This window comes from Felis catus, chromosome C2 (genome assembly GCF_018350175.1).
Source record: "Felis catus isolate Fca126 chromosome C2, F.catus_Fca126_mat1.0, whole genome shotgun sequence".
In the NCBI taxonomy this organism is placed as follows: Eukaryota; Metazoa; Chordata; class Mammalia; order Carnivora; family Felidae; genus Felis; species Felis catus.
Genome location: NC_058376.1, coordinates 114,181,751 through 114,204,861, shown reverse-complemented (window position 1 = coordinate 114,204,861; position 23,111 = coordinate 114,181,751). Strand labels below are relative to the sequence as shown.

Genomic DNA, 23,111 nt, shown 5'->3' with positions numbered 1-23,111 from the left:
AGTAAAACTGCTTGATTCAACAACAACAACAACAACAACAACAACAACAATAACAACAAACCAGAACAGAGAAAGAAGAAAGAATGAAAGAAAGAAATATGTATAATAAGAATTGACCAAAAATCAAATCAGAAACTATGAGCCTGATTCCAAAGGGGGGGAAAAAAAGAGGGTAGAAAGAAAAAGAAGGGAGAAAAGAAGAGAAGGAAAGAAAAGAGGAAAAAGAAGACCAGAACACATAAAACAGCAGGACAGTTGTCTGTTGGTGCCTGGGACTGGTGGCTGTGCTGATCTGGAGGAGAGGCAGTCTGGTTCACTCGGTATCACTCCTGCTCAAGTAGATAAGCTGTTGCCTGGCATGGAGGGGCGGGGTTTGGTGTAAGCGGTCCCACCTTCACAGGGGGTGGCTGTCCTGTTCTCTGAGGCCCCACTGTGTTGGTGATGGGGAGAAAAATGGCGACACCCCAGTCTCTCATCCCTGCACTGTGTATCTCAAACCACGCCGTTCAGGCAATGCTCACAGAGCAGTGTCAGCAGTCAGCTTGCCCTGCACCACAGTCCCCCCGTGTCTTCTAGGCACTCTGGCAGGATTTAAAACCGGATGTTTTAAAGGATCCCACTCTGTGCAAACCTGGCTCTGGGGTAGTGCCACTCTGCCCAGTCAACAAAGGGCCTCTGGCTGGCACCTGCAGGGTTGTTGTCCTTGGAGGGGCAACATATCCTCTTCCCACAGTACTCGAGGAAGGGGACTGTTCTCTCCCAGTGCCCCCTGAGATCCTACCATGCCTGGGGCTGGCTCCCCTCCTCCCCTGGTGCCCACATATGGCGGTGGCTCCAGTCCAGAGAAAGTCCCACACTTTTGAAAATTCCAGCCTTCAGCTCCTAAGACTGTTTATGAAGTACAAACTGGCACTCTCCCTATTTCTTGTTCCCTGGTCTGTGGTCTGGAGAGGGACTTCCATTACCGGACTTCCACAGCCTCTTTTTCTTTCCCTTTTGTCTCTCCACAGAAGGGTTTCCCCCACTCTGTGTCTATGCCACCGTTTTATCTCCCCCAATTCACATACATGTATCTCAGTTCAGCTAAGCTGTCTCCCTCCACCTGTGGAGGTTTTTTGTGTCCCTTTGCAAGCTGATTTCGTGGGTGCTCCAAGTGTTCTGACCTCAAAACAGCAGTGTTTGAGGGATGAGGGAAATCCAGGTCCCTATACTTCTCTGCCAGTCTAACTCCTCCGAAATGATAATTTCTTAAAAATGATTTGGTGCTTCTTTTTTCTCTGGGGAAAAGGCATCTTTCGTAAGCTAGAGCCAGATATCCTGTATATCTCTTCTATTAAATCAGACCCTTTAGAGAAAGTCAGATGGAACTCTTGCAGGAAAATAATCTGTTTAGAAAATTCCTTGCTGGGAGTGGGGGCTCCCGGGTAGCTCAGTCAGTTGAGTGACTTTGGCTCAGGTCATGATCTCATGGTTTGTGAGTTCAAACCCCACATCGGGCTCTGCTGTCAGGGCAAAGACAGCTTCAGATCCTCTGTCCTCCTCTCTCTCTTCATCTCCTTCACTCCTGCTCTCTCTGTCAAAAATAAATAAACATTAAAAAAAGAAATAAAGAAAATTCCTTGCTAGGAAATTGTGGGAAAAACTCAGGAGGTAGTAAGTGGTTTAATGTTATAGAATTGCTGCTGTTTAATAATTATGTGAAATTAGAATCTAATTTATGCAGTTGTATATGTAGTAAATTGTATATATTCCTTGCTATTTTAGTGAATGTATATTTACAAAATTGATTTAATTGTGTTAAGCTGCGTTAGTGGATCAAATTGTGGAAATGACAACTTAAATAACCTTTTTGTTTTTAGTGTTATGTGTAACTTGGTTGTAACTTGTTTTTAATTTTATATTTAGTATAATTTTGAAAATGCATCTCAGACATTTGATGACCTTCCAGCAAGATTTGGTTATAGACTTCCAGCTGAAGGTTTAAAGGTAAGAAAATAGTAATATATGGTAAAAGCACAAGGTATTTAGTAAGGTGATTTTTGTTGCTCATTATTTGTTTAAAGAATGAAAATATTCTTACTATTATCATAAAACCCATACATATTCATTGTAAAGGGTTCAGACTATTCACTTTTTTGGATACTTTAATCATTCTGAACTAGCCACTGTTAACATTTTGGTATGTATTTCTAAACTGTTTTCTAAGATATATGCCCAGTGTGGGTGAGTGTGTGTGTTTATAGATATAAGTGTATGTATATATTTGTGTAAGTGTTTGCTTATATAATGAATCTGTATTTAACATTGATAGAAACATGCTACTTGGTTTCCAGGCTTTTCGACTTAATTTGCTATCTAGAACATCATTTCATGGTATTAGAGAAGGATCTATGTTTTTATTTGCAGTGGCTGGAAGGTTTTGCAATTTTTTTTTTTTTTTGCTATTATATCTCTAAAAATCCCTCCTTGTGTATATTACAACTAGATGCCATTTCACACTCATGAGATTAGTGAAAATAAAGAGTGTAACAATATCAATGGCCAGCAAGGATTTGAGAAACAGGTAATCTTATATACTGCTGGTATACAAGAATGTCTGACCACTCTGGGGAATTTGGTAATACTCCACTTCTTATCTCAATGATAATTTGCCATAGTGAAATAATTAATTTTTTCCACATTCAATATATTTCTCATTTCTTTTATAAATGAATCTGTAATCATTGTCTTTAAAATTAACAGAAAAACTAATTACTAGTACTAATACCCTTATTACTTTGTACTGTTCTATTTTATGTTTACCTGCATTATCCCTTTTTGCCAGTCGTCATTCTCTTTGAATACTTAATACTGAAATAATTTCTGTAGCTAGGATCTGACCATTTCCATCAGCAATTTTAAGTTCTGGCCCTCTTAATTAGATTGATAACTAGTTTGTATTCAACTTCAGTTAACCAGATTATGCTCAACTGTGACTGAGTTATGACAAACTGCAAATGGCAAATGATGTGATGAGTAATGAATGCTTGAAGGTCTGTTTGTTTCAAAAAACAAAAACAGAAAACAATATGTTTTTTGCTTCATTACCAAAGAATTCTTTTTAGTCAGGATTCACTTTTGTTCACAAAACTAAAGAATTTCTCTGCTGCCTCTTAAGTTTTCACAGATTTACTTTCTGTATTTGTTTCTGAACTCTTTTGCTGTTAAAGATTTTGTTAAGAGTTATGTAAGTGATTAACATGTTTAAAGCCCTTATGTTTTTAGAGGATCTGTCAAGTACTACAGAGTATAAAATGTGAATAAATATTCCTTACTGGCTTGTGTTGACCATCTGTCAGTTTAGGAGGTGATTTTAGAGGATATGTGTTCCCAACGTAAGCTCAGTCCACTTAGAATTCCTTTTGTTTTTAGAGCAACAATCTTGTTGGATGTAACAAATCCTACAAGTATACCACAAACTGAGCTTTTGATTTTCTACTCTGTTGGTTTGGTGTTTAGAGTGGAGTGATAATGTGTGACTGGATTTTTTTCTTAAGCATGACAATGATGTATTTATAATGGTGGTGTGGTGTGTAACATACTTACTAAAAGGCCTTGTCCACCAGAGGGCACAGTCATTTTGTTTTTTAAAATGTCAAGATATGGTCTATGGAGTGAAGCATTATAAGTGTGCTGAATGGGAAACACATAACAGATGGCCTTTCTTCATAGAGCTTGGATATCAGAAAATAAAAATCCTGACAAACAACTACTTCTGTGTTAAGTAAAACTCAAGGCAACAATCTTTAAATTTTTATCAGTTATGTTATTTTTAGGAATTAGATTTGTTATAGAAAAACCAAAGGATTATAAATAGATCTGTTACAATATCTCTTTATTTAACTCTTTCAACATCAATTTGAGTGAAAAGGGAATTGTTGATCTCATTTCCTAGCTTTGTCCTAGACACCATAGTTTATTGCCCTTCCCCAGCCCCCCCCCCCCCCCCCCCCCCCCCCGCCGCCTTTTAATGACAAGGTCATTAGTAAGCTATTATGCCTGCAGATTAGTTTGAAGTAGTGAATTTAGGGAGAAGGTACTTGTTAATTTACCTACAAAAGTGAAATTCTGTCTGCAATCAAATCTTATTTTGATCATGTAAAGAAAGGTACAGATGTTTAACAAGATAAATTATATTTAGTTGGAACAGTCAATATTCTAAAATCAAGAGGTGATCATATAGGAATTTGGAATATATTTCCACTTACCCAATGTGATCCAGGAAACAAAGAGAAAAAGAAAAACAAAAAAGCATCTCCATAAGATAAAAACATGTTTTCTTGTTGTCTGTAAAAACAGTACTTACTAGTCACAGTGGGCTGGAGCCTGTGCAAAGAGGTGATCCCCTTCAAGAGCATTCATGAAACATGTGTTTCTAGATGACCTTAGGCAATACAGATACTACTTTTTTTGGTAAGAATTTAATAAACAACACTAATAGTAAAAACAGGAATATTTAAGATACAACCTTAAGTCCTACTAAAAACCATCTAGTTCATTGACTAGCTTTATGTCCTCAGTTTTTAAAAGTTTTTTTAATTAATTAACGTATTTTTAAATTTACATTCAAGTTAGTTAGCATGTAGTGCAACAATGATTTCAGAAGTAGATTCCTTAATGCCCCTTACTCATGTAGCCCATCCCGTCAACCACAACCCCTCCAGCAGCCCTCTGTTCTGTATATTTAAAAGTCTCTTATGTTTTGTCCCCCTCCCTGTTTTCATATTATTTTTGCTTCCTTTCCCTTGTGTTCATCTGTTTTGTATCTTAAATTACTCATATGACTGAAGTCATATGATGTTTGTCTTTCTCTAATTTTGGTTAGCATAATACCCTCAAGTTCCATCCACGTAATTGCAAATGACAAGATTTCATGTTTTTTGATTGCTGAGTAATACTCCCTTGTATATACACTACATATATGTGTAAACAGGTTTACACATGTGTGTGTATGTGTATATACACCACATCTTCTTTATCCATTTATCCATCAATGGACATTTGGGCTCTTCCTATACTTTGGCTATTGTTGATAGTGCTGCTCTAAACACTGGGGTGCATGTGCCCCTTTGAAACAGCGTACTTGTATCCCTTGGATAAATTCCTAGTAGTGCAATTGCCGGGTCATAGGGTAGTTCTAGTTTTAATTTTTTGAGGAAGCTCCATACTGTTTTCCAGAGTGGCTGCACCAGTTTGCCTTCCTATCAGCAAGGCGAAAGAGATCCTCTTTCTCCGCATCCTCATCAACATCTGTGATTGCCTGAGTTGTTAATGTTAGCCATTCTGACAGGTGTGAGGTGGTATCTCATTGTGGTTTTGATTTGTACTTCCCTGATGATGACTGATGTTGAGCATTTTTTCATGTGTCGGTTGGCCATCTGGATGTCTCCTTTGAGAAGTGTCTATTCCTGTCTTTTGCCCATTTCTTCACTGGATTCTTTGTTTTTTGGGTGTTGAGTTTGATAAGTTCTTTGTAGATTTTGGATACTAACCCTTTATCTGATATGTCATTTTTGCAAGTATCTTCTCACATTCCATTGGTTGCCTTTTGGTTTTGCTGATTGTTTCCTTTGCTGTGCAGAAGCTTTTTATCTTGATGAGGTCCCAATAGTTCATTTTTGTTTACTTAATTTATTTTTAAGTAATTTCTACACCCATCATGGTGCTCAAACTCATGGCCCTGCAATCAAGAGTCGTGCTCTTCAGACTGAGCCAGCTCACTGCCCCATATTTTTTTAATAACAAGTTTATTGAGATACAATTCACATACCATACAATTCACCCATTTGAAGTGTATCTTTCAGTGGCTTTTAGTATATTCAGAGTTATGCAGTTATCACTACAATGAATTTTAGAACATTCTCCTCACCCCCAAGAGAAACTCCATACCCATTTAGCAGTCATTCTCTGTTTCTCTTGAACCCCTCCAGTTGCAGCCCTAGGCAATTATTAATTTATTTTCTCCAAACTCTCTAAAGAGTTGCCCATTCTTGACATTTCATTTATAAATGGGATCTATAATATGTAGCCTTCTGTTTCTGGCTTCTTTCACTTAGCATGTCTTCAAAGTTCATCTATATCATAGCATGTATCATTACTTAGTTCCTTTTGATGGCAGCTAATATTCCAATGTATGGTTATACCACATTTTGTTTATCTCTTCATCAGTTAGTGGACATTTGGGCATTTTTGCTTTTTGGTTATTATGGATAATGCTGCTGTGAACATCAGTGTATATGTTTTAATGTCTACCTATGTTTTCATTTCTCTTGAATATATACTTAAGAGTAGAATTTTTGGGTCATATGGTAACTCTGTTTAGTCTTGTAGGGAACAGCCAGACTGCTCCAAAGTGGGTTCACCATTTTCAGCTTCACCAGCAGTGTGTGTGGTTTCCAAGTTCGCCATTTCCTTGTCAAGACTTGTTTTTAATATCTATCTATCTATCTATCTATCTATCTATTTTATAGATTTTCTAGTGGGTGTGAAGTGCTTTATCATTGTGGTTGTGATTTGCATTTCCCTAATCATTAGTGATGTTGAGCATCTTTTCATGGGCTTCTTAGCCAGCCATATATGTCCTTTGAAGAAATGTCTATTCAAATCCTTTGCTTATTTTAAAATTGGGTTCTGGCTCATTCAGTTAAGTGTCCAATTTCGGCTCAGGTCATGATCTCGCGGAGTGTGAGTTCGAGCCCTGCATCGGGCTCTGGGTTGACAGCTCGGAGCCTGGAGCCTGCTTCGGATTCTGTGTCTCCCTTTCTCTCTGCCCCTCCTTCAATCACACTCTGTCTCTCAAAAATGAATAAGTGTTAAAAAAAAAATTAAATTGGGTTCTATGCCTTTTTATTTTTGAGTTGTAAGATTTCTTTATGTATTCTGGGTAAAAGTCCCTTGTTAGATGTATGATTTATAAGTACTTCTTCCTATTCTCTGGCTTGTCTTTTCATTTTTTTGATGATGCCTCCTGTTTAATTTTGATTAAGTCCAGTCTATCTATGGTTTCTCCTGTTGTTTATGTTTTTGGTATCTTATATAATAAATCGATATCTAATCCAAGGTCATGAAGATTTATGTATGTTTTCCTGGACTATTTTGTCTTAGTTTTTAGATTTTGGTCTTTATTTTGAGTTTATTTTTCTATTTAATGTGAGGTAGAGGTTCAACATAATTCTTTTGCATGTGGATAATCCAGTTTTCTCACCACCAGTTGTTGAAAAAGCTATTCTTTCTAGATTACATTGTCATGGCACCCTTGTTTTTTTTTTTTTTTTTTTAAAAAGTCAACCATAAATATGGAAGTTTATTTTTAGAATTTATATCCTACTCCATTGATCTGTGTATCTGTATGCCAGTACCATACTGTCTGGATTACCACAGCTATGTAGTAAGTTTTAAATTTGGGAAGTGTGGGTCTTCCAACTTTGTTTTTGTCTTCAAGATTATTTTGGCTATTTTGGATACCTCGAATTTCCATTTGAACTTTAGGATGTCAGTGTCTGGGAAAAAAAAATCCATCTAGGATATTGACATAGATTCAGTCAAAATTGTAGATTAATTTAGGGAGTATTTCCATCTTAACACCATTACGTCTTCTTATCTATAAAATTAGACTGTCTTTCCATTTATTTAGGTCTTTTTAAATTTCTTTTAACAAAGGTTTATGGCTTTTAGTGTACAAGTCTTATACCACTATTATTAAATTTATTCTTGCATATTTTGTTTTTGATACTGTTTTATCAAAAAATTGTATTGTTTTCCTAGTTTGCTTTTCAGATGGCTCATTGCAAGTGTGTAGAAATGGTTGATTTTTTACATTGATTTTGTATTCTGCAACCTTGCTGAACTTGTTTATTGCTAATTGTGTTTCAGTGGATTCCTTAGGATTTTCTATATACAATTGACTATTGTATTTCTAGATACAATCTATAAACAATGTGGATTTAGAGGCGCTGACCCCTACGTGGTCAAAAAACTGTGTATAACTTTTGACTCCCCAAAAACTTAATTACTAATACTGTTGACCAGAAGTCTTGCTGATGATATAAACAGTCAACACATATTTTGTATATGTATTACATTTATATACATAAAATAATATATAAAATATACAGTAAAATTAGAGAAAAGAAAATATTATTAGGAAAATCAGAAGAAAGGGAAAATCCGTTTATAGTGCCGTAGTATATATATAAAAAAATCCATCTGTAAGTGGCCTGTGCAGTTCAATCCCATGTTGTTCAAGGGTCAACTGTATGAATTCATGCCCTCTGCAGATTCCTTTCCAATCTGAGTGCTTTTCCTTCCTTCCTTCCTTCCTTCCTTCCTTCCTTCCTTCCTTCCTTCCTTTCCTTCATTCCTTTCCTTCATTCCTTTTTTTTTTTTTTTTTTCCTAATTGCCCTGGCTAGACCTGCCAGTACATTTTTTAAATTGGAGAACCTTTTTCATTATTTTGAAATTTGAAATGTTTCTTTGACCGGAAAGCAATGAATGTCTAAAATAGGACAAGGCAAATAACCCTTGAAATTCCTAAATAATCCTATTTAGTACCTTTTTGCATAGAAGTGTCAAGAGCAGACATTCTTATCTTGTTCAGTAGGGGCAAAGAATATAGTCTTTCATCATTAAATATGATGTTAGCTGCATAGTTTTATAGATGTCCTTTATTAAGTTGAAAAATTCCCTTCTATCCTTCTATTTGTAGTTGGTTGGTACTTTGTTTTAATTATTAGTTTATATAATTTTGTATTTACTAATGAACCCTGAGAAAAGAGAGGAGAATAAGTATATATTCATAATGTAGTTATATTAACCTCATTTATTATTCTGGTTCTCTTTATGCTTGTGGATTTGAATTACCACCTAGTGCCATCTCTTTTATTTTTTTTTTAAGTTTATTTATTTTGAGAGAAAGAAAGTGTGAGTGTGAGCAGGGGAGGGGCAGAGAGAGAGAGAGAGAGAGAAAGAGAATCCCAAGCAGGCCCTGTGCTGTTAGAGCAGAGCCCGACACAGCGCTTGATCCCATGAACTGTGAGATCATGATCTGAGCCACTATCAAGAGTTAGACACTTAGCCAACTGAGCCACCCAGGTGCCCCTACCATCTCTTTACTTTAATATGGCTCTCCAATGCATACTAATTGGAAGCTCAACTTTGAGGCAACAGCTAGAAAGTCAGGATATTATATATGCAATCTAGCCCCTGTCAGGGAGAAACTAGAAGGTAGGGGTTTTTGGTTACTTACTCTGTGGTGAGCTAGAGGGAGTAGTCACTGGAGATGCTTGTGTTCCCAAGTGGAATCATTTCATAGTTTTATATGTTTTGGAGTACTCATGAAATACCAAGCCGCATCAGATCCCAGAGTTAGGTGATTTGGAAGTCAACTTGGGTGGCAACTGTAGCAGTTGGAGTGCTAGATGTGTGGACCAGCTCCTTTCAGGGAGAAGCTGGAAGCTTGTTTTTTTGTTTGTTTGTTTGAGTGAGCTGCAGGTAGACAGCAGGGGATGTGCTCACCAGATCAGTCAGGCTTCTGGGAGGATCTCAGTCAGTTCCCACATGCAGGCTGATTATAAGCCAGTACCTCAGGCAGCAGCTGGTGGAGTATGTAGTCATAGCCCTTCTGGGTAAAGACAGGGATGGGTATTTTTGCTTGCATCCTCTGTACTGAGCCCTGGGGGGGAGTAGTAGATAGTGAGGGCTTCCACACCTGTTAAAAACTGCTTTTTTTTTGTTTAATATGGTCCTATGGGACTTGAGAATGCCAAGACCTATCGGCTATCAAAGCTAGGCAATTTGATGGCCTGTCCCTCATGTGGCAGCCATAAAAGGTGGGATGCTAGACATGTGGACACATTTCTAGAGAGAAGCTGGAGACTTGGTTTTATTGTTGGAGTGAGCCAGAAGGAGTTGGAAGTGCCCACCAGCTTTTTAGGCCTTGGGGATGATTGAAGTCAGTAACTAGATGTGTGCTGATTAGAAGTTAGATCCTCAGGGAGCAGCTTGTACATTATGTAGTCAAACCTTTTCCAGGAAAAGACTGGGAGATGGGTGTTTTTGCCTGCTCCCTCTGTATTGAGCCCTAGATGATAGCCATGCTGGGTGCACCTGCATTCGCTACGAACTGTTTCTTTGCTACAGCCTGTGGGACTCATGGACACAAGCCCTCTTGGCTTTCAGAGCTAGGTGATTTGGGGGCCAGTCCCCTGGATGGCAGCCTTAAAAATCGGAGTGCTAGATGTGTGGTCCCAAACCTTTGCTTTTCAGAGAGAAGCTGGGAATTAGATGTTCCCTCTTGATTGTATGGCACTGTACTGAGGGTGGGGTTTGTAGCAAGGGTATGTCTCAGCCTTTCCTGTTAACTATGTTAGTATTTTCTTAGTTGCTTGATGTGTAGGCATCACGTAGCTAATTTCTAGATATCTAGCGGGGGGGTTGCTCCACGTGTAGCTGTATATTCTGTACGTGAATGTGAGGAGGGAAATTCATGCTCCTTCATTTTAAGTTCCCACAGCAGTGCACAAGAGTTTCAATTTCTTCACATCTGTGTCCATATTTGTTATTTTATTTGATTACAGTCATCCTAACAGATAGGAAGTATGGTTTTGATTTTCATTTCCCTAATGAGTAGAGATGCTGAGGATCTTTTCATGAGCTTTTTGGCCATTGTTTATCTTCTTTAGAGAAATTATTGTCCAAGTCCTGTATTTTTAATTCAGGTTAACTTGTTTTTATTGAGTTCTAGGAGCTCTTTATATATTCTCAATGTCAATACATTACTACATGTATGATTGAAAAATATTGTCCCTCATTCCATGGGTTGTCTTTCTTGTCTTTTGCTCTTTAATGCAAAAATTTTTCATTTTGATGAAATCCAAATCATCTATTTTTTGTTGCCTGTGCTTTCAATGTCCAAGACATCATTGTCAAATCCAATGTCATGATGTTTTTCCCTTATGTTTTCATATAAGAGTTTTATATATTAGCTCTTACATTTAGGTCGTTGATCCATTTTGAATTAATTTTTTATTTAGCATAAGATAAGGGTACAATTTTATTCTTTTGCATGTGGATATCCGGTTTTCCTAACACCATTTGTTGAAAGAACCATCTTTTCTCAATTCAGTGGTCTTGGTACTCGTGTCAAAGTGATTTGACTTATATGTGAGGGCTTATTTCTGAGATATCTATGCTATTTCATTGGTGTTTATGTGTCTGTGTTTATGCCAGCCCCAGACTGTTTTGATTACTGTAGCTCTGTAGTAAGTTTTAAAATCAGGAAGTATGAGAGCTCTGAGTTTGTTCTTTTTCAATATTGTTTTGAATATTAGAGGTCTCTTGAGATTCCATATACATTATAGGGTGGAGTTTTGTATTTCTGCAAAAAACATCATTGGGATTTTAACCAATTGACCCACCAGGTGCCCGGGTAGTAATGTTCTTTGTTTTGTGATTTTCATTATTTGAGTCCTCTTGAGCTGTCATTTTTGTTGAACTTTTTGAAGAATCAACTCTAGCTGTCACTGATTTTCTCTCTCTCTCTTTTTTTTTTAATAATTCTGACTTTAACTCTGCTTTAGTAATTATTTCCCTTTTCCTGATACCTCTGGGTTTAGTTCTTTTTTTTTTTTTATGTTTATTTTTGAGAAAAAGAGGGCATGCATGTGGGGGAGGGGCAGAGAGAGGAGGAAAGGATCTGAAGTGGGCTCTGCACTGACAGCAGTAAGCCTGATGTGGGGCTCGAACTCACGAACTGCAGGATCATGACCTGAGCCGAAGTCAGAGCTCAACTGACCGAGCCACCCAGGTGCCCCTGGGTTTAGTTCTTCTTATTCTTGTTTCTTCAGGTATAAAGTTAGGTTGTTGATTTGCAATATTTCTTATTTTTCAATGTAAGTAATTACAGCTATAAATTTCTTTCCTGACACTGTTTTTGCTACGTCACCTAAGTTTTGGTATGTTGTGTTTTCATTTACATTTGTCTCCAGACATTTTCTAATTTCCCCTGCTAGTTCTTCTTTGACCTCTTCATTATTTTTTAAATGAACTTTGCCACATTCTGTTTCAAATAAAGTGAGTTTCCTTAGGAAGAGCTTTGGAGGTCTTTTTTCTTACAGACTGCCTCTCTTAGTGGGCAAACTTTCTGAGCCACTGATAGGGAATTGGCTCCATTCAAAATGCATCAGTCTCACTGGGTTTTTTTTCTACTCTAGGAAATGCTTGTGCACTTATGGTTTCCTATGCTTATTCCTTTATTATGAATATTGCTATATCTCCCGGATGATTGCCTAGCATAAAATTAATGTTTTCATTTTTCATTGACACTCTGCTTTATGTGCAGTGTGCTGGTTGTGGGTAGTTATCTCTGGTCTACTCTATTTGCCTCTCCCAGCATGGATCCTTTGTCCTGCAGGTGAGTTAGGAGGAAGGTGACCAGGGCCCCAGTGTTCTTGGCCCTGTGTACTTTGCCACATTCACCAGGAATTTAACCTTTGCAATTTGGAGCTGGAGAGGTGAGAAATGGTGGTGATCTTCCCCTCCTTCTGAGGTACCATAGTCCTTAACTGGATGCTGAGGGGAGAAGGAGCCTTGTGGCCTTTGCCACAGAGTGGAGCTTCCATCTCACTGAGCTAGTGGCAGGGGAGTGAGCTGTGGCTCAGAAGCCACAAACTGTTTCTTTTTTGATAATGTTTTTATTTACTTTTGAGAGAGCACGAGTGGGGCAGGGCAGAGAGAGAAGAGGTCAAGGATCTCAAGTGGGCTCTGTGCTGACAGCAGCACGCCCGAAGTGGAGCTTGAACCCATGAACTGTGAGATCATGACCTGAGCTGAAGTTGGACACTCAACTGACTGAGCCACTCAGGGGCCCCTCAAATGCCACAAACTTTGGATTTTCTTACCTCAGCTCTCCTTCAGCATAAATTTCTCATCAACCAACTAACTACCATTCTTGGCTTAACCTAGCTATGTTGAAGGAACAGATTCTCCTAGTCTTTTGAAATAGATAATCTCTTTGATAGTAAAAACATTCTTCTATATCCTCTGCTTTTAGAAAGGTAATATTACGAGGATTTATTTATTTATTTATTTATTTATTTTGTTTATTTATTTTGAGAAAGTGCATACGTGTGCGTGTGTGTGGCCACACACACACACACACACACACACACACAGAAGGGGAGGGGCAGAGAGAGAGGAAGAGACAATCCCAAATAGGCTTCATGCTATCAGCACAGAGCCTGATGTGGGACTCAGTCTCAGGATTTGTGAGATCATGACCTGAACCAAAATCAAGAGTTGGTCACTTAACTGACTGACCCACCCAGATGCCCCAGATTATTAAGAGGATTTTCTATTTTGAGACTTACTTATATGATTTATCTTATACTTGGTAATTATCCAATTTTTATATCAAATGTTAAGGAAGTATGTGCATTGAAAATTATCGCAATTTTGTGGCAGTATTTTCTCAGCCCTGAGCAATTTTACCAATATGAGTAGGTATAAAAGCTATATTCAGCATTTAAAAATTGAAAAGCTGATTGATGTAAAACCAGGAAGGAGAATGTTACCATAGAGGTATTCACAACAAGTACTTTATCATGCTCATTTCTGTTGTAATATGGTGTCTGGCATACAATGTAAATTTCTTGAAGGCAGAATCTTTCTCTCTGACAGTTCCTGAATTACAGTAGGGATTCAGCAAATTTGTGCAGTGAACCGGTGTATCAGTAGAATAAAGAATTAAAACGACAATTAATGCTTCAGGTTGACCTGTTGGGAATAGATTACGAAGTAGGAAATGACCAAAATGTCTGTAAATATATTTCTTTTTCTTTTCTTTTTTTTTTAATGTTTATTTATTTTTGAGACAGAGAGAGACAGAGCATGAATGGGGGAGGGGCAGAGAGAGGGAGACACAGAATCGGAAGCAGGCTCCAGGCTCCGAGCCATCAGCCCAGAGCCTGATGCGGGGCTCGAACTCACGAACCGTGAGATCATGACCTGAGCTGAAGTCGGACGCTCAACCGACTGAGCCACCCAGGCGCCCCTGTCTGTAAATATATTGAGCAGTTTGCCATCTCAGGGGTTCAACAGTGTTCTTCAGTGAGCATGAAAAGCCATATTTATGAATCTGGTAGCCTGATGTTTGCTGTTTTTAGGGTAATTTTTGCCATCTGTTTTCTACTTGCCCTCAGGAGCTCTGTGGAAAAAAAAACTTGAGGATTAAAAACTCCCAACTTCAGGATTTACTTTGCTATCTGACAGTAGGAAGTATATAGGAGATAAACCAACCTCTTGTGCTCACCCTCACACCTTGATGACTAGCTCATCTTATTTTATATGTCTCATTTAGGAGTATTGTTCATATTTAGTACTTTGTATGGATCAGAGATGCAAACCTGTCAACAGTGACCTGGCATCACAGGGAGCATAACTGGAACTCACAACTGCTCATGATTCTTCCTTTCTTTTTATTCAGTACATAGGTTTGGCCTGACCGCTATTCCCTGATCTTTCGTCTCCCAAACCGAGCATATTTTGCTTGTAACTTTTGGCATAATAATATAATAATACTGCACATGCTAAGAGAATTTGCTTTGTAATGGAATCTGAAAATGAATCCTTGTATAAAGCAAGAAATGTTTTCTTAAAATAAATAATTATTATATGTTAGGATAAATGTATTGAAATAAAGTAAACATTTTACTGACTGATTCTATACAAATAGGACTATCTTTGGTATTGGATGCTTCCAATTTCCTTCTTGACACCTTGTAATTCATTCTAAGTTGTGAGTTTTTCTCTTTCCAAGTATATTTGTTTAGTACAAATATTATCATAATAATAACAGAAGTAATAAAAATAGAACTATGATCCAGTAATCACATTACTTCTAGTAATTTACTTCCCAAATACAAAAATAGTAATTCAAAAGGATACATGTACCTCCTACGTTTATTGTAGCATTATTTACAGTAGCCAAACTATGGCAGCAACCGAAGTGTCCATCCATAGATGAATGGATAAAGAAGATGTGGTATGTATATACAATGGAATATTATTCAGCCATAAAAAGATTGAAATCTTGCCATTTGCAACAATATGGATGACGTATAGTATAATGCTAAGCAAAATAAGTCAGAGAAAGACAAATACCATCTGATTTCCCTCATGTGGAATTTAAGAACTAAAACAATCAAGGAAAAAAAAAGAGAGAGAGAGACAAACCAAGGAACAGACTCTTAACTATAGAGAACGAACTGTGGGTTACCAGAGGGGAGGTGGGTGGGGGGATGGGTGGAATAGATGATGGGTTTTGAAGACTAACTTAACACGATGAACATTGAGTAATGTGTAGAATTGTTGAATCACTATATCGTACACCTGAAACTAACACTGTATGTTAACTTTACGGGAATTAAAGTAAAAAAAATTAATTTAAAAAATGGAAATGGGGCGCTTGGGTGGCTTAGCCTGTTAAGTATCTGACGCTTGTTCTCAGCTCAGGTCTTGATCTGAAGGTTGTGAGTTCAAGCCCAGTTCAAGTGCTGTGTGTGGAGCCTACTTAAAAAACAAAACCAAACAAAAACCAGAAATAGCATTAAAGAATAATCTTTAGTCTCACCAATCTTACGGAAATCATTTTGTGTTTATATTAAATTTGAAAGACAATGTGTTCTTGAAGAAAGGATACATTATTTGAATCAGTTTGACTCATAGCACCATGAGTTAGCAGCTGATTCTTAGGTGTGTTGTCTTCTTTGAAGCTTAAGTTTTTTCTTCTCTAAAACAGGGATGATAATGCCTTTGTGAGCGTAAAGCTATCCTCTAGGACTTCACATCAGTTATGATAGTTAGCTTCAACAGCAGCAAATAACTTGAAAAACCAGTTGTCTGGTAAGCCACTTATCAAATTTTTACATAATACAATGAAAGATTTGGGGATAGGTGGGAAAATAGAAAGGTACAATAAGAAGAAAAAAGGTGATTTAGAATGCTAATCCTTTTAATAAGCACTTGTGAACTTTTGCCGTACAAGTGATGATTATATTAGCACAATGGCAAAATTATTCGAGTGCTAGGCTGAGAATAGGGAAAACTGGAATGTAGTCCTGGTTTAATCCTCCTGTCTGTGAAGATGAATACTGTGCTAAGATAGGAAGGACATTGGCTTTGGGGTCAGCATTATTGGGCTTCAAATTATGGTTCTATCACTGGGCAAGTTATTTAGCTTCTTTAAGTTTGTCCACTTGTCTATAGTAATACATATCCAAAGGATCAGTGTAAGGAAAGTGGCTATTTATTCTTTCTTTCTCTTATATTGGGTTTCATTTGCTTTTTTTTTTTTTTTTTCTCTCCTCGTTTCTTTAGACGAATGTTAAGGCCATTGATTTGAGACCTTTACTCTTTTTTAATACAAATATTTGAAGTTCCCTCTAAGTACTATGTTAGTTGTGTCCAACAAATTTTCGTAAACTGTGTTTTTATTTTCATTCATTTCAAATGTTTAGGGCCAATTTGGGCCACTTCTGAGGCAACAGTCTTCTGAGGACTCTATTTGGTGCTCTGTATTAGGAAGATTTTCCTCTGCAGCTGATAAGAATACAGTTCTTCCCAGCTCTGTGTGGGCTCCAGGGATTGTTCTGTTTACTCCTTTCTTTCTCAGTTTTGGTAGCTTCCTTCCACACATATGCAGATTACTACTCATCCAAGGACTTGAGTGGACATCTCTGCATGTATCTGGAGCCCTCTGTCTTTGCAGCTCCCTTATTCCCAGTATGGTGCTTCACAAAACTTTAGCTGCCTTTGCCACTCCAAACCCTGAGCTCTGTTTCCTCAACTCATTGAGACCACTCAACTGTTGGGTTCCCTTGCCCTATTCTGAGGCCTAGAATCTCTAGATACTGAGTTGAGCTGTTTGTAGGGCTCATTGCATTTATTTCTTTCTTCTCAGCAGTTGCTGCCTTGTGCTGTGGTCCATTCTTTTAAAGTTGATATTTCACACCTTTTGTTTAATTTGCTAGTTATTTAAAGCAAGAGGATAAAACTAGCCCCTGTTATTCTGTCATGGCTGGGAAATGGAAGTTCATCTTAGCACCTACTAGGTAGTTAGTGAATGCTAATTATCAAATCTAAACAAATCACTCAAAAATTCTTATTGGAGTACATTATCAAGATGGGTGATTTTATAATTGCATATTGACATTGTATAAATCTTTATGCCTTTTTTCCTTATTCTTAATCTCAGTGCAATTAATAAACATATATAGTAGTCTGGGACTTTTTTTATTTTTTAAGCTTTGACAGTCCTAGAATATTAACATGAGCCAAATTTTGTTACCAATGCTTTTGAACTTTTTCGGAAATAATGTGCTAAAAATTATATAGTTGGTCTAAATAGTATTTGCTGATAGCATTTTTAAGTATTTTTTAATGTTTTCAGTTATTTATGGGCTTATTTTATTTTTGTGACATCTTTTAGTCAGATATTAAGCTCTAAAATCTAACTCACTGATAAAATATATAACCAAAAAAAGCTATTGGGGAGGATTCTAACAGTATATGAGATGTAACTTTGAGATGAAAGATATCCAGGTACTGATTTGAAAAATGCTACAAATGTAATACTTAATTTGTGAGGCTTTTAAACAACCTTTTCTTATAATTCAGTTAAGGGATTAACTTTTAATTAGTATATAACCCTCAAATTTCTGTCTTATTCAGTGCTTTCCTCAATGATGTGCAGAAAGACATGGAAGGTATGGCTGTCAAATTTGCAAATGGCATGAAGCTTGGAATGGTTAAAATACTAATGTTTCGCCCTGGAGTCTTAAAAGAAACATGCTGAAAAGAGGAGAAAAATAGCTTAGTAGCAACATATGTCAAAAATTTGTTGACAAAACTGATTTGTTTGCCAGAAACATCAATACATCAATTACAGTGCATCACTGGAAGTGTACTGTCTAGAACAGGCTGAAGAGTGGTAGTTCCTGTTGTTTCTTTCTTGTTGTTACTGTTGTTGATATGTTTGATTTATTCAAAACAAATTTTTAAAATACATTTAGGCTTATAGAAAGGCTATATAGAAAAACTATTATAGAAAAATAGTACAGAGAGTTCTCATATACTGTTTACTCAGTTTCTTTTAATGTTAACGTTTTATATAACTGTGGTACATTTATCAAATCTAAGACATTAATATTTTCACAATATATTAAATAAAGTACCGACTTCTTTAAGATTTCACTGGTTTTTCCACTAAGACCCTACTATATACCTTCTGCATATAGTAGTATATTCAGTGTTTGACCTCAAATTAAAGTTTAAGAACCAAGTCAAATGCCACTTTTTCTGCTACTGCCTCCCATAGTTAGAATGGCTTTCTCTGTTCTATGCAGTTATACTGTATGTTGTTTATATTCTGTTTTCTCTTATTGGATCTGTTAGCTCTTTCCAGATATTAATTACTTGGGTAGGGACTCAGTCTTATCCATCCTCTTATTTACAATGAAATGTGACCACTGTATTCAGAGTAGTGTTAAAGGAATTTAAAGTAATATGATAAGAGTAGTGGTTAAAGGATATTTTACTGTATAAGAAGAGCATAATCTCTAACCATTTGTGACAAAGACATTAAATGTATCCTGTATGTGAAAATTATGGATAAATTTTGGAAGAATGATCTAATATAGAATTAGAGAAAAGAACAGTGGATATTTTTAACATTGTTGAAAGTTGTTGATAGGAATAAATCCATCTCTCTCACTCACATTAGGAAAACATTAGCTAATAAAGTCTGATTGGTATAACTCTGGTCTATGTTTGAATGTCAAAATTATGGCAGTTTCCTTTGACATCTGCGTTGTTTCAAAAAATTTTTTTTCAGTGTTTACTTATCTTTGAGAAACAGAGAGAGACAGAGCTTGAGTAGGGAAAGGGCAGAGAGAGGGGGAGACACAGAATCTGAAGCAGGTTTCAGGCTCTGAGCTGTCAGCACAGAACCTGATGTGGGGCTTGAACCCATGAGCCGTGAGATCATGACCTGAGCCGATGTCGGATGCTCAACTAACGGAGCCACCTAGGCACCCCTGACATCTTCGCTGTTTAAAGTATTTACATCAGATTTTGGAATCAGCCTTAATTGCCTTTTATACTAACATTTTGGCTTGTTCATTTTTGTAAATGTTCATTCTTCTTTTTGTTGCCCATTTTGTTTTTCACCTAGTCGAGGTTGTTTTGTTCTGGTTTGTTTTGACTTTTTACGGGAGGAGTATAGCTTAGTGGTTGAGAACTTTCTGGGACTGCATGCCTGCTATGTAACCTTGAGCAAGTTACCTAACCTTTTTGAGACTTAGTTTTCTCACCTTTAAAATAAGGATAATAATAATAATAGTAGCTACCTCCTTGGGTCATTGCATAGATTAACTGATTTAGAATACTGAAAGGGCATAGTGCCTGACACAGTGTTGAGTGCTAAGGCTCAACAAATGTTAACTGCTTGCTGTTACTGCAATTAATTAGTTAATTTACAACTTCAGATACTAACAAAACAACTCACCCTTCTCTGACTTTCTCCTTCTTTTATTTTTTACTCTTGCAAAGAGAAGGATGTACTGCTGCCTTGCTTTCAACATTTCTGTTGACATTATAACTACATATGCTCTTCTTAATTTTACTATTTATGTAGCTTAACATCAGTGCAAGCTGAAGGGAAGGAAAGTTAAGGCTCTTTTCAGCCTGACGCAATCTTTTAAACAAAACCACTTTATCAAATCCTCTATGATTTTATTAATCAGTATAATTTATCAACAAAAGTGATGTTTTCATAATTTTTATCCTGAAATACTGTAGTTCTAAATACCTCCTGAAGCATTCAAGCAAAATTACATTCGGTATAATTTTTATGTTTAGATGATTTTGAATATTCTAGTTAAAAAGTGGTAACCCAAACTACTTTGGAAAACTGCTTGGCAGGATTTACCAAAGCTTGATACGCTCCGATCCAGCTTGATAGCCTATGGTTCTACTTTTATGTACATACTTAACAGATATGCACCTGTGTTAGTGTCCGTGGAATGTTTGTAACAGCTCCTAACTGGAAATTCCCCGAATGCTCATCAGCAGTAGAATAGATGTTGGCATCGTCACACAATGTAACATTGTATAGAAATGGCAGCAAAAGATCTGCCAAGTGTCTCAACAGTGTGGTTGCTCAGCAGTAGGGACGAATCTCACAAGTACAGCATTGAGAGAAAGAAGTCTAAAAGACCACTTACTATACTGTATGGTTCTGTTTATCTCCAGTATAAAATTAGGCAAAAAATCAAGCTGTTAGAAGACTATGTGGTGACATTAGGAATGGGGTTTGAGGACTAGTGACTGGCAGGGAGGATGAAGGGAACTTTCGGAGTTCTATTTCCTGATACATGTGTGTTCAGTTAGTGAAAATTCATCAAACTGGAAAATTATATTTGGTGCACTTTGCTTTATGTATAGTCATAAAAGATTTCAAAAGAAATCAGCATATTTATATGTAATGAGCCTACTGCATTATACATTTGATGATACTGAGGTGCCAGTCTGCATGCACAATTTTTGTCCAGCATTGTTTAAACATCAGGCAATTACAACAAAGAGAGAATAGATGGACATCTAGTTCCTAAGTCTTGTAGGCACTGGTAGTTTTCTTGAATATTCTACATATTGGCATAAAGTGCCACTGTCAGAAGGTAGAAATGAGGAGGATCTTTAATTACAGAGCAAGCATCAGGTTTTTTTTTTTTTTTTAATGTTTATTTTTGACAGAGAGTGACAGAGCATGAGTGGGGGAGGGGCAGAGACTCTGAAGTAGGCTCCAGGCTCTGAGCTGTCAGCACAGAGCCTCATGCAGGGCTTGAACTCACAGACCGTGAGATCATGACCTGAGCCAAACTTGGAGGCTTAACTGACTGAGCCACTCAGGCGCCCCCTCCCCTTTTATTTTAACGTTTATTTATATTTGAGACAGAGAGAGAAAGAGTGAGCACAAGCACGGGAGGGGCGGAGAGAAGACACAGAATCCGAAGAAGGCTCCAGGCTATGAGCTGTCAGCACAGAGCCTGATGCAGGGCTTGAACCCATGAACTGTGAGATCATGACCTGAGCTGAACTTGGATGCTTAACGGTCTGAACCACCTAGGTACCCCGCAAGCATCTTTTTAATAAGAAAAGATTGGCCCAGGGAGGTGACACTAGGCATGTGCACCTGGCTTAAAGCAGCACCTTGTTTGATATTCAAGAGCCTAGAGAGTTGTGCCAAATCAATTGACAAAGCCCATTATACTACCTTGTATACTTTGTGGATGATACAAACTAAGTTTGCGTTTAGTTTTAAGTGACTCATATCTCAGGGAAGAATAGGAATTAATAGCAAGTTATTCTTTTAGCATAGTCCACAGGAAAGATAATGTTTAATAATTTAAGGAAAAAACCTATTTTTTAAGGCTTTACTCAATTTTCTGTTAATGCAACTAGATTGTTTTTGGGCTTTTGGCTTATGTGTATTTGATTTTTATAAATTTTCTTATGTTTAAAAATAATACATTTGCCATAACAGATATAACAGTATAGAAGTTATAAAAAACAAAAACCCTTTTCTAGTTTCACTTGTAGATCTTTTTTTTTTTTGGGTATCTGTACATACCATAAATTCATTGATTCTAAGATGCATTTATTTTATTAACCCCATGTTTTAACATCTCTGAAATTGGAATGTGTCTTTCAATTGCTGTCCACTAGGTGGCAATCATGATGGAATTGACATCACCAGACACAGGAAATTTGGCCTTAACTGTTCATACTGTCTTGACTTTCGTTGAGTTATGTGCCTTGCTCGTACTACATGGGTTGAGTTTAATTGCTGTTCTAAGTGTCTTGAAAAGAATTGCATTATGTGATTTTTCATTAAAGCAAGAAGTTACTGTTTGTGCAGACAGGCACAGAAAAGCAGCAGGGTGTAAATTTAACATGATTGAAGCAAATACTCATTGCTTGAAGGATAACCTCAATTCTGTTTCCCTGCAAAGTAAAAACCAAGTGCTCTATGGAATCCAGAAGGGAAACTGTTTTATGAATAAATGAAGGTATGCTGCATTTTATTCCTGAAACATTTGCAAAAACATTCCCTTTAACAAGCCAGTCCACGCAACTTTCGGCCAGAGAAATTGCCATGTCCTGTGGAATAGGTGGTTGGTGTGAGCCCTTCACATACCATTTGGACTGTTGTTAAAGAAACTGTGTCATAGCTTTAATTGCTTACTTTTTTATAAATTCATTGAATTCTGTTATCTGTTTATGTGTTTATTCAGTTATTACATCCGTTGAGATAGCCATTTGATTTTTATGTTCTAATCTGTTAATGTAACATTTCATGTTATTTTCTGATGTCAAACCATCCTGTATTTCTGGGAAAGCAACTTGCTATTTTCTTTTTAAATTAATAGTTATCTTGTGGATACCTTCTCAATTTAGTGTGTATAGATTTACTTCATTCTTTTTAATGGCTGCATTATTTTTCTATTGTATATATGTTTTTAAATGGCTACCGTATTGACGTGCATGATTTCCAGCTTTTACTATTAAACACGGCATAGCATGGAGCATCTTTCTACATACACCTTTATATACTCAGGCTAGTATTTCTATAGAACAAAATTCCCAGAAATGCTGTGCATTTTCATTGCTTGATAACATGAAAGAAGTGTAAAAGTTAATTTTAAAAAAGTATTTACTTGGTTTAGAAATGTCAGTCATCATTGGAAAATACACCAACATGATAACAGTGGTTGTCTTTGGGGTGATAGGCTTATGTGTGATCAAAAAGAGAACTTTAATAGTAGAAATGGAACTTACTTTAAAAAACTAAATGCTTATGAAATCAAATACTACTTTAGAAGTCCTTGGATTGTGAATATTTGGAGGGTAGGAATTGTCACAGCTCCCAGATAACTCATCTAGCATAATGCAAGATACATGAAACATATTTAAAAGATATTTGTAGAAGTTAAGTTGTATTTAATTCTTGAGTTTAACA

The 23,111-nt window shown here is 36.8% G+C and overlaps 1 protein-coding gene across 6 annotated transcripts in view; it reads left to right on the top strand.

Annotated features, from left to right (window-relative positions):
* RNF13 (ring finger protein 13) overlaps window positions 1-23,111 on the top strand; it is a 209,229-nt gene that overhangs the window by 93,668 nt on the left and 92,450 nt on the right. For all 6 annotated transcript variants that reach the window (XM_045037444.1, XM_006936334.5, XM_019810575.3 and 3 more), the window contains one exon: window positions 1,906-1,986. In XM_045037444.1, coding sequence (XP_044893379.1) covers window positions 1,906-1,986 — 81 coding nt within the window. The remainder of the gene's footprint in view (window positions 1-1,905; window positions 1,987-23,111) is intronic.